Below are 11,957 nucleotides of genomic sequence, written 5' to 3' on the forward strand. Positions count from 1 at the left end.
ATTCATTGATGTATATTTATTTGATTGTGTTATAAGTATCTTTGAGGTTAATTTTCTTCGAAAGGAGGAACTAAATATCTATTAGTCAGACTTGATTTTCAAAAACCCTTCTCGTCACTTTTCTAAGTAACCCTTTGTGTTCTAAGTAGTCAATCCAGTCATTGGATCTTATGTTAAAGCTGCATTCTCACACAATGAACGTTTTAACATTTTTTTTTTTTGTCTTGGAACGAGCCAATTTTTGCGAAAATCCATGGAAACCAGTGATAATAAGACAGCTGACAAAAAATTCGATCGCAGTTGTTTTTATTTAAGTTCAAAATATTATGTTTTATGCATTTTCTTAAACCGTTAGTAACAATTTAAGCCATAAAACATTAATTTTCGAACGGAAATATGAAAATCTACCGTCTGATTTTTTGTCAGCAATCTTAAATCATTAGTTTGCAGAAATTTATGCAAAAATTTGCTCTTTCCAAGACAAAAAATAAAAAGTTGTAAAAATGGTATATCTGTGAGAGTGCAGCTTTAACAGATTTCCGGTCTGTGTAAGTGGACAGCTGTATAAAGTTTACAGCCACCATTCTTTTGAGTTAAATTTATTAACTTATTGAGATGATGTTGACGTAGTTTGTAATTCTGCTGGTCGGACGAGGTAAAGTCAACTTTATTATTTTGTTCTGATGATATTTATTATCATATCGACAACACATATAAGAATCACTAATTAAAATTTTGTTTCTGTTGTGTGTTTTTTCACGTTTTACGGATTTTTTTTCTCCAAAACAAGCGTAAGGAGGAGTGAATAAAAACAAAAAAAACAAATGGATAAAGTAAACATTAGGAATACAAATTAAATTATTTTTTTCTCAGATATTTTATTGACAAAAATTAGAAGTACTTTATTCAACGGGTGTTTTAGCACTCAGTACAGCATGTTGTTTAGTAATTATGTTTTAAAGCTGCACTCTCACAGATTTACTGTTTAGACTTTATTTTTTGTCTTGGAATGAGCCAATTTTTGCGGAAATATCTGCAAATCAGTGATATAAAACTGCTGACAAAAGATCTGATCGCAGATTTTCATATTTTCGTTCGAAAATAATTATTATTTGGTTGATGGCAGGGGTTGTTTTTTTTTGGGGGGGGGATGGGAGGGGGGAACTCCCCCCCCCCCAATTCTTTTGTAACCGTTTCTTGTCCAAAATGGTGCATTTCGAGCGTATTTTATTACTTTTTTCTCCTATATTTAAATAAGAAATACACTAGGACATTTTTTTTATTTATTTATTTGTTTTATTTTTATTTATTTTTTTTTTTTTGGGGGGGGGGGGGACGCCGTATCCGCTGTAGGATCATTCGGAGCTCCTCGGCCATTTTGCTAGAAAACAACCTCGGATGTATTTGGACGGTTTACATACTCAGAAATCGGTATCCTTAAGTCCGCTGCAAGTAGATCGCGTACTGTATTGAAACGAGCTATAGAAACGAGAAGTTTTCCATCAACTATTACCTAGTCAAATATAAACATCGCTTGAATGGCATGACTTCGCATTGTTTTTGGTTATATGTCGTCCTCAATGAGGTCGTGCAAATCAATTATTTGCTGCCTGGATAGTCTGTACTTCACTTTTACTTCATTATCATTCAAATTATTTAACAAATAAACTCTATCCCGAAAATTGCGCGGCTGGTGACGTCGGAGATTTCTTCCGTCGGCCATATTTACGCTATGTGGAACAAACTTACGGATGCCTTTTTTAACGTAGTTTTACGCAAAAACTTACGTGCATACGTACGTACGAACTATTTAGTAAAACGCAGTTACGCTAAAAAATTGTGCGTACGCAAAAACTTACGAAAATATTGGAGTTACGCTTACGTAAGTCCGTTAGTAAAATGGGCCCCAGATATTTACGCAAAAAATTGCTCTTTCCAAGACAAAAAATAAAAAAGTTGTAAATATGGTAAATCTGTGAGAGTGCAGCTTTAAAAGTCAACAATGATGCCGTTAACAACAAAGTTCTGAACAATCGGCCCATTGTCTTGATAATTACCAAGTGCGTATATCATAACTATTAGCAATAGTGTTAGTCATATTTACATAGAAGTGATTTCACATAATCATTATCACAGGATAGGAAGCATTTAATTTCCTTTTTCATAACAGCCCCATATATGTTCATATATATATATATATATATATATATATATATATCCACATGTATTTTTCTGACCGACTGTACTCCAACATCGCAATTTATACATCGATTAGTATTTGTTCACAGTGTACTTAACAACTCACATTTTCTTCGGCGTCATTCGATATACGTACATAACTTTTAAGTATAAATTTCTGCTAAGGACCAGCTTCAAACCAAGACTTTTGCTTTTATATTTTATGATTATTTGTTTTTGCTTACATTTTTTAAGAATGTATTGATAATGATGAACATTTTGATACAAAGTGAACTATCCTATAAAACGTTTAAATGTTAAAATGTTTAAACCATTCCCTCAGATATAGGCAGTAAAATCTCATTTTTTGAATTTTCCCTTGTGCTTCCTAACAGGGTTTGAACGTACTAAGCTTATCACTTTTTTCAGATCTAATTTTTCTATCCGTTTTGACCGAGTTGAGCATTGTTGTCCGAGGATAACTCACATGGGAAATAGGGTTATATTTAAGTCTTTTTTAAGACCGTTTTTAGTACAATTACCTATACAAACCGATGCCGTCTCTCGTGATGTTTTCAATTAGTTTCATATTAAAATATTGAAGATATCTATATAAAGATTGATTTTTATTTTTAGTGCGTTCATGCAATATACGGCGTTTCATACTGCAATATTTACACCTCAACTTCCATTCCTTAAATGAACTGCCTTTCGGCAATTGCGTTCATCAATCAATGGACGCAACATCTTCGGATACGTTCGGATCTTAACTCATTGCATAACAATATACATGAAAAATATTTATCTTGTTATTGTTTGTATTGTGTCAGAAGGACCCGTAAAGCATAGATCAACATTTTAGAAAGTGTTAGTTTATTATATTTTAAATATATTGGTGCCAGAAGTGTTTCAATTTTTACGTTTTAAAGTGATTTCAAGTGGTTGATCTTTTCCCGCGATATTGTGACGTCATTTGAAAAAATGCTTTCGGTTACAGTCGGGTCGTTCTATTTACAGAATGGGTAGGAAAGGGTTACTGAAAAGTTTTTTAAATGAAATTCAGTATTTTTTTTAACAATTATTGAATGAAATAATGAACTATTGGTGTAAATATAAGTAATGAATTGCGGGTTTGATGTCATTATCGGGGATATGAACGCAATTGGGCTAGTCAAAGTACGCGTGGAATCCTTCGGACTCCACACACTTTGATCAGCCCAATTGCGTTCATACCCCGATAATGACATCAACCCCGCAATTCATTTCTTAATTGACGCATAATAAATAAGAATAAATCCTTATACATGTATATACATTTTCCCTTTTCATTACTATTTTTTCCGACCTAAGTGCTGCAATAAAAAAAATTCTGAATGACTATAATATTACACTTATGTGGTTAAGTTGTTTTGTAGAGACTTTTAAAGTAAACTTAAATTTCATCATTAGACTGGAGAATTTACTTTTAAACAGAAATTGAAAATTATTCGGCCCATTTTACAAAAATGTCCAGGACCTTCTCTCAACTTCTATCAATATATTTCAAAATGGGTATGAATATGATAATCAACCACATTTTTGCCGAGTGTTTTATTGGTGGTCGATTATCATATTGTCAACGCCGTGCAATCTTCTATTTGAATGACTAAAAGGAAGATAAGTCTTAAGAAAAATGTCTGCATGTGTTTGCGCATACGATAAAAAACTTCCCTCTAAAACACTAACGCATTGCAGTTTCTATTGAAATATTACTCACTTAAAAACCCCATCCGTCTCTTAAACAGGTTCGTTAAAAAAGTATTGTGGAGTAATATATTTCACATACATCTAGATCTAATAAGTGTGTTTTGGATATTTAAATACCGGTTGCAATTTGATAAATGTTAAGAAATATAAATTGATTTATCAATATTGTTTTACAGGATTACTTCAAAGGAAAAAAAATGGTGACTTTGTTTTTGATGATACTTGTCATCCTTGTGGAGGCCTTCGACATAAGACAATTGAATGATGAAGAAGGTGAAAATAATAGCTCTGACTTAACACATAATGACGCATTTACCGACAAAAAATGGGTGGGTAACGAAGCAGATTCCGATGGTGATTTCAAAGCTCCAACGATGCATGGGCAACTTGACATCTCAGCGACAGAGCTAAGTACAAATGAAGACCTTCCGAAGTGTGAATCTTTCGAAGTTGGGAACCAAAGCCTTAATTTTTTCCGCAGTCGTCTCGAAATGGTTGACCCTAGTTTTGTCCAATTTGCTATCAATTTTAATACAAGTGTAAAAACTACTTATTCAGAGCTCGCATTCAAGCCAAAGCTGTGGGTTTGGACGTATACCACATCATCTGTCAAATATCCATATCTACAGTGGAACATAGACCATGGGATACTGTCATTTGGTCTCCTTTCGGGACAAACTGCAAGCTTTCCTTATCTTCACTTGGAAGCAGTTCCGCGGAATTGCACAACAAAACTGGGGGAAAAACAGACAACGAAACTCTTGGCAATAGCTATGAATAAAGTTGTTAATGACTCCGTCCACAGCCATATCAAATATGAACGGAACTTTTTCTGTTACCTCTCCGAGGCTCCAGGCATACGGAAAACATTTGCCTACCAGGCGGCACTGTACACTATTTATCCCATTGAGTTCATCAATTACGCTTGCTGCAAAATGTCATATATTTACGCGAATACCACTTACGTTCCAGATTGCACCGACCCCGAACATTACATGAAAAAATGGTACGAATGTCTTCAGGGGCCATACATCATAGGAATTGTATTATGTTTATACTTCCCTATTTTGTTATTCAGGCTTGGTGCTTGGTTATCAAAGAATGAAAAGATTACTTCAAAGACACGTGAACAATGGTCTTATTTAGTGAGCTGGGAAGGCAGTGTCTATGACTATGAAAACTATGGATGGATATATCTGGATGGAACATCACCCCTAAAAATATTAGATCTATTTGGATCGGTTTTTACCGGCTTTAAGACATCTCATCCATTAGCGAACTCGAGATTCAATAGATTTCTGATTATTTTGCTTGGCCCTTCAGTAATCTTCATGGAATTACTGATGTATAAGAATGGTATGGGTCTAACAGGTCATGTAATAACAGTTGCTGATCTTGTAGAACACGGAACTCCATTAGGACTACTGTCAATTCTGGGACACGCAAAGGACAGATCTAAAGTTTTTGTACCAATGCTTGGAGGACCCGTTATGATGTTCGTTATATATTATATGTTGGGAATGGTATGTGTAGTTTTTCCAATAAGTATAAAAGCCATCGTAGAAAATGGCATTCCTCTTCATTATTCATATTCGCCTCTTTTTTTCGGAGCACATGAAATCATTCAAATGTCTGGTATCAAAATGCATGTAGAAAATGGTTATGAAAAGGCTTACACAATGTTCAAGGCTAGCTGTTACATGTTGTTTACAAAACAATTTTGGTCCAAGACATTGAAAATACAAAAACAAAGGTTTAGAACACTAACAGATCGAAATTCGTTCATGGTAAAACTTTTGTTTTCCCTTTTAACTCCTTTCATTGCGTCATTTTGTGTTCTCGAGTTGTTGCTTTGTTTAGTATACTACGCTTGTCCTTGTCTAAGTTTCCTTGTTATAATGGTAAAGGGTTTTTCGGTAGCTTTACATGGGAGGTATAATAGGAATGGATATATTACTAGTTCGATCCTTTTCACTTTAGGCACATGCTTCATTCTAGCAAGCGTCACTCTTTTCGCCTATTCAGGGATTTTAATTTTCATTGAGAGCTTTACATTTATTTGCAAAGTCATCATGTTTTGTTTTGTCGCTGTGATTATTTTTCCATCATTCGCGTTTGGGTATCTTTTTTTTGCTGTAGTTATTTTGTATTACTTAGTGCGCTTAATTCGTGATTTTGGTGATACTTACTTGACGCTTTTGTCAACAGCTGTGGAAAAGTCAATGGCTCTTGATAGAAACGTTAATGATGTGAAAATATATCAAGGCCACCTGATCATTTCAAATGTAAAGGCTATTGGTATCCAGAGCATTCGTATCAACAACAAGCTTATAGATGTTCCACCCAATGTTTTACAGACGATTTCCAACACCACTGCTTTAGTGAAAACAAAGGTGAAAGAAAATATGTATGGTATTCCATGTGACCTGTTCGAGTTTTTGGTCAAACGACATAGGCCTGTTCATATCGAAGTGCTGAAGCTACTTTTCCATATTACATTAATCGCTTCTCTGATTGGCATGGCGGTTCTTATTACACAAAGGGTCGTTTCTGGACCAGCTTCTGACGTATCAGAAGTAATGCACGTGATATTTGTCGTCACTATTGGCGCTCTACCGCGAGTGCTGGAGGTTGCCATGGTTAATGAAAGCGAAATAGTAAAAGGAGATATAGAAGAAAGAGATATTGAACAATCGATTGTTGAGTACTGGAGAAGCAAAGAGGAGGAAGCGGGAAATTGTGTGCCAATTGTAGAAGTGCAATTCGATGGCTGAATCAGAATGAAGAACTATATAAGTATCTGAAAAACAAATTAGATTGTAAAACGTTTCATACAAGTAATTATTTCATGGTTCTTATGTGTTGCGTGAATCATCACCAGCAACTACTGTTTATAGGATATTTAGTTCGCATTGGAAACGTTGGTGTTTGCAGGTTTTTTATTAGCGTCATTATCAAGGCCCAAAAAGTGTCGCGACTTTCAATAAAGAACACATTGTCATCGCCTTATTCTTCCTTTATGATTAAAACGATATCCCCTTTCCTTTTTTAACTTGTATCGATATTAACTGTTTAGTGAAGTGCATGTGTAGCATCAATGTACATGTTAAATGTTGTTCAGTGTATTATATAACAATTCAGCTACCTTAGTGTCTGTTTCAATTATAACGCCAAGTTTAGTTAAACAAAAAAGAGTGTTTTTTGTGATCAAGCTCGCAAAGCTTTTTACTCTATTAATCTTTAAACATCAGTCATTGTTTCTTGATATTGATCTACAACTCTGTTTTTTTATCCTATGATCACACCTATATTATTGTATTGCTCTGATGTACGGGATTTTGATGATAATTGTACTTATTTCAATGACTTGAAATAGTACTATGTTCAGTTCATCCTTTATATTTCAATAAAATAGGTCACTCACTGCATAGTATAGTATTATCGTTGATATATTTATATTTAGATGAAACACAAAAAAAACTTTCAGGTTTACGTGTAAAATATATTTCTCTTTTGTTCTGTTCTGGCGCATATTTTTTAAAGTATTCAATTCATCAGGAAAAAAAATATCCATTGTAAATGGTTATATTACTTATACCATTATAGAATAATTCAACCCATTTAATCAATTCGTCAGCAAAACTGAAATGAGGTTAACATGATAACATGAACGAATGCACTAAGCTATCAAAAGCCTTCTCAAAGTCTGCAAGAAAACAAAATTCCTGGTGTGTTTGATTACTCTAACGTTTCCTCCTATACATGTAGTTTTTATGAAACCAGTTTGGAAGAGGCTTATTATTGATGGTAGTATACATTTTATTCTGTTCGGTAAGGCTTTTGTGGCGATTTTGTAGTCTTCAATAATCTGATCGGTCTCCAGTTAGATAAAATTTCTGAGTCTTTACCAGGTTTTGGAGTGAGGGAAATAATACCTTGTTTTTCGAGTAGCGATAAATGTTCAGATGTAAGCGACTTATTAATTGAGTTTGTGTAGTGGTGTTTTAAGTTGTTCCATAGTGTTTTATAATACTCAACTGAAATTCCGTCTGATCCTGGACTTTCGTTGTTTTTCCTTTCGTTAAGTGCTTTAAAACTTTCATGTTCTCTTAAAAGGCCTTCACATGATAACATTTGTGCATCGTTTTATTTCATTGTTAAGTAGTCTAATAAAGATGTATCATGTCCAATTAGAGTATTTTTCTTGTATAAATTAGAATAAAATTTAAATTGTTCATGAACTATTTCTTTTCGACATGATGTAACTTTATTATCTATGTTAAGTTTATTCATTGTTTTTTTTGTTTTTATTTCTGTTCTTCTCCTTTCGAGGTTTGAAAAGTATGCTGTATTTTTTCATTGATATCTATAGAACAGCTCTTGCTCTAACAATTGAACCACTGACACGCTTTGATACAATTTCGTTAAGTTCAGATTTTAAGGACGATATTTGTCCAGTTATTTCATCAACGTTTATATTTTGTAAATGTAGTTCGTATTCGAGGTTTACGATGCTATAAATTATTTCTTTTTCCTTTGCATTTGTAGTATTTTTAAGTTATGTTGAATACAGTATCGGAGGGTTTCCGATATTTCCTTTTAAAATGTCCTATAAAGTTACATGGTTTCTTCTTTATTTGTATTCAAAGTAACTTTTATTGTATTTTTTATTATTTAAAACTTCCTGGTCCACGTTTGCTTTCGAGTGTATAAAGTGGTAAACTAACAAATGTATGATCAGTTCTGAAACGTGTGCGTATACGACAATCAGTTATAAGATTTTGAATGAAAACCGATATTAAAAATTAATCTAATCGACAATGTATTCTTGGGTAAAATTATTTTTGTTGAGGTGAATTATATGTCATATATCAATTAAAATATAAGTTGCATACATTTTTTATAAATATTTATGCGAAAAGTTACAGAAACAAGCTCAGTAGCAAAAAGTTTAACTTAAGAAAAAAGTCCGTACGATTATACCTGTTGATTCTTCAAGTTGATGCATTTGTTGTAGAATTCTTAAAAAGTGATTTCAAGTTTAAACGCTACTAAAAATCTTACCCAGGAACTTGGCTCTCTCCATTTGTCGTTTTAGACGTTGTAGTTGCCTATTGAAAAATGTAGATTTAATATTATTGAACGTAACGATAGAATATGTCACTTTTGAAAATATACAATCCCCAAGAAGACAGATAACTCTAAATTAAAAAAAAAATTGTGAGAAAATAATGCAAGTTTTCAGTTAATCTCTACTGCCCACCTCCGTTATTCAGTAGTAATTAAACAACATTATACTTTCTTACCCGAATCGTATAGCTATCTTAAGAGGGTTTTTTTAACGAAATGTTTGCAAATATGCATGTTTATATATCTGATACATGTATCACTTAAATGTTTTATTATCATTTGTAAGCCATTCTTTTTTTTGTATTTTTGTACATAGTTGTAACAAAACTGATGCTAACATGGGCCTAGTTCTTCAATAAAACTGAAACTGAAACTGAGGCTTATTATTTGCATTATGTCTACAACATTGACAAATAACGTTTCCAGGATAGTTAACATCACAAGTTTCATCGACGTCACATACACCTGTCCGCAAAAGCCATATACATGGCTTTTCAATTACATAGAACCAATATTCATGTCATATGTCATTTCGCAACAGAATGTTCTAACCTCTTGATCTTATCCGGGTTTGATTCCCGGCCAGCAAGTCGGAAAAGTGGGGGGTTTTCCGGGTTCTCCGGTTTCCTCCACAACGCAAGACCACACTCTCGCGAAATATCGTGCCAACGAGAGTGACTTAGAATAAGTTAACATTACTTTTTTTCAATAGTTGTAAAGTAAATAAAGTTTAAACTAAAGAAATATAAATGGAAAGCAAAACGCTAATTTGTTTTCGTGTTTGTTAATTTTATGAGACAATGGGTTTACTTAAACAATGCATAATAACCTATGTCTACTTTGTTTTAATTTCAATGATTTCTAGCGCGTCTTTCCGGCGGATTCCACTGACTGCATGCCAAGTACCTTGCATATATATATTCGGTTACATTATCAGGTCACAGAGTTTTCCCCGATCGTATATGCGTCACTCCGATTGCCGATGCGTTGAGCGCTGGTATTGAAGATGCTTTAGAATGCGCGACATCTTCTCCGAGTTGAATAATCGCTGCTCTCGTATTGTTATCGCTGGAAAATTCTCTTTGTGGCATTACCAGTCGCAAATAGCTCAACAAATATAATATTCAAAGAGAATATACATATATGAGCTGAATATCAAACAGCTTGGCTACTTTTATTTCAGTGGAAGAAGGCTATGTAACTTCATTTCATTTCACCTGGACTTTTGGAACATCCTTAGTGCATTGGAAGAACATTATGTCGACCTTAAAGTCATAAGAGTACTCGATATTTAAAATGGGGTGCTGCGTATGTAAAATGATAAAATGAAAAGTACCTATTACCACTTTGAAGATATGAACATGTGTATACGTCTAATTACTTCGTTATTAGCTTCGTTATTAGCTGAAGTATGCTTCACTCATACATGGTTTGTTAAATGCAGTTTTTACGAAACAAATTATTGCATTAAAAAGTGTGGCAAAGTTTTTAAACTAATTGATACAGACAGTTTAAAGTAAAAATGTCGTTGGCGTTTACCCTGTCCCATTAAATGGGATTAATGTTTAAACTATCGTCTACTGAGCTTGTTTCTGTAGTTTTTGGCATAAATATAGTTTTTCACAGAAGTATTTACGTGGAAAATAACGATCTTCTTCCTAATAACCAGTCGGCATACAGACGTTTTCACTCCTGCGAGACGGCTTCACCCAAACTTGTAAAGGACCTGCTGAATGGCATGGAAAATCAAAAGGTAATAGCGCTTATCGACCTCAGTGCTGCCTTTGATACCGTGGACCATGATATTCTACTTGAAGTACTTCACAGTCAGTACGGATTCACCGATTTAGCTCTGAGATTAGTCAATTCAAACAAACCTACGACATAGTAGCTGCCGTGTGTGTGTGTGTCAACAGCACCAACACCGCCAACACCGCAACACTTTCATCTTCGCGTACATTGGAATGCATTGTGCCACAAGGCAGTTGTCTTGGCCCCTGGCTCTATCGCACATATGCTGGAGCATTATCCGATGTTATCCCACATTCTATATCGGCCTATTGAATCGTGGATGACCACACTGCAAACAAACGTTGTCGGCCAACTTCTATTACCAATGAAGTAAATGCAGAATTAAGGGCTTCGTAATTTTAACTTACTTTCATTAGTCATTTCGCACTTAGGTTACTGCATTTCTATACTGTTTGACATAGCACAATGTGATCCATACAAAATGCAACGTATTCAAAATATGTTTGCAAAACTTGTCTTAAATCGTGGCCAATTCGAAAGTTCTTAACAAGCCCTATATGAACTACTATAGTTCATGTAACATTGGTTACATATCAAGGCCAGGAATAACTCAAGTTTAGCACTTTTTACGGAAGAAATCAGGATATATCGCTAAAACCAGAACATTTACACCTGGGAGTAATAAATAGCCCAGGTCAAACCTAACCTTTCAAACTGTTTTGAGGTCCGTTTAAAGTCACCGTCAAGCTTTGGCATTCACAGATCTGTCTGTTTTTGATTGTCAATCATATTCGTGGCACATCTACATACGCCTTAAATGTCGGTTACAGTGCGTTCACATTCGGAACACCTCGGCCATTTCCCATCGAAAACAACCTCGGATGAATGCCAGAACATCAGTACAAGCCTAGTAGATCGTAAAATTTTGAATAATAGTATTGGTTAATTGTAGAGTTTTAATGTGTTTTTTGAATAGCAAAGTTTGAATTGATTGTCAGTGAAGTGTATTATTGCATAAATAATTAAGATTCCCAAGTGTAAAGCCATTAATTTTAACTGCGTAATTGAAATAACAACGCGACCTTCTTGGTGCGTAGTTAAATGTAAAGATTTCTGACATTGTTAACCGTCCATTTTCATTCGAGGTTGTT

At 34.2% G+C, this 11,957-nt stretch overlaps 1 protein-coding gene across 2 annotated transcripts; it reads left to right on the forward strand.

Annotated features, from left to right (window-relative positions):
• Positions 1-619: 619 nt before the first annotated feature.
• On the forward strand, positions 620-6,925 carry LOC128245112 (uncharacterized). 2 transcript variants are annotated; one of them, XM_052963350.1, is made up of 2 exons: positions 620-655; positions 4,101-6,925. In XM_052963350.1, the coding sequence occupies exon 2, from the start codon at positions 4,122-4,124 to the stop codon at positions 6,696-6,698; it is 2,577 nt and encodes an 858-aa protein (XP_052819310.1). In that variant the 5' UTR covers positions 620-655; positions 4,101-4,121; the 3' UTR covers positions 6,699-6,925. The 2 variants fall into 2 exon arrangements, with proteins under 2 accessions (XP_052819310.1, XP_052819311.1); XM_052963351.1 differs by lacking the exon at positions 620-655 and adding an exon at positions 3,918-3,962.
• The last annotated feature ends 5,032 nt before the right edge of the window (positions 6,926-11,957 follow it).

Source organism: Mya arenaria, chromosome 8, assembly GCF_026914265.1.
Source record: "Mya arenaria isolate MELC-2E11 chromosome 8, ASM2691426v1".
NCBI lineage: Eukaryota > Metazoa > Mollusca > Bivalvia > Myida > Myidae > Mya > Mya arenaria.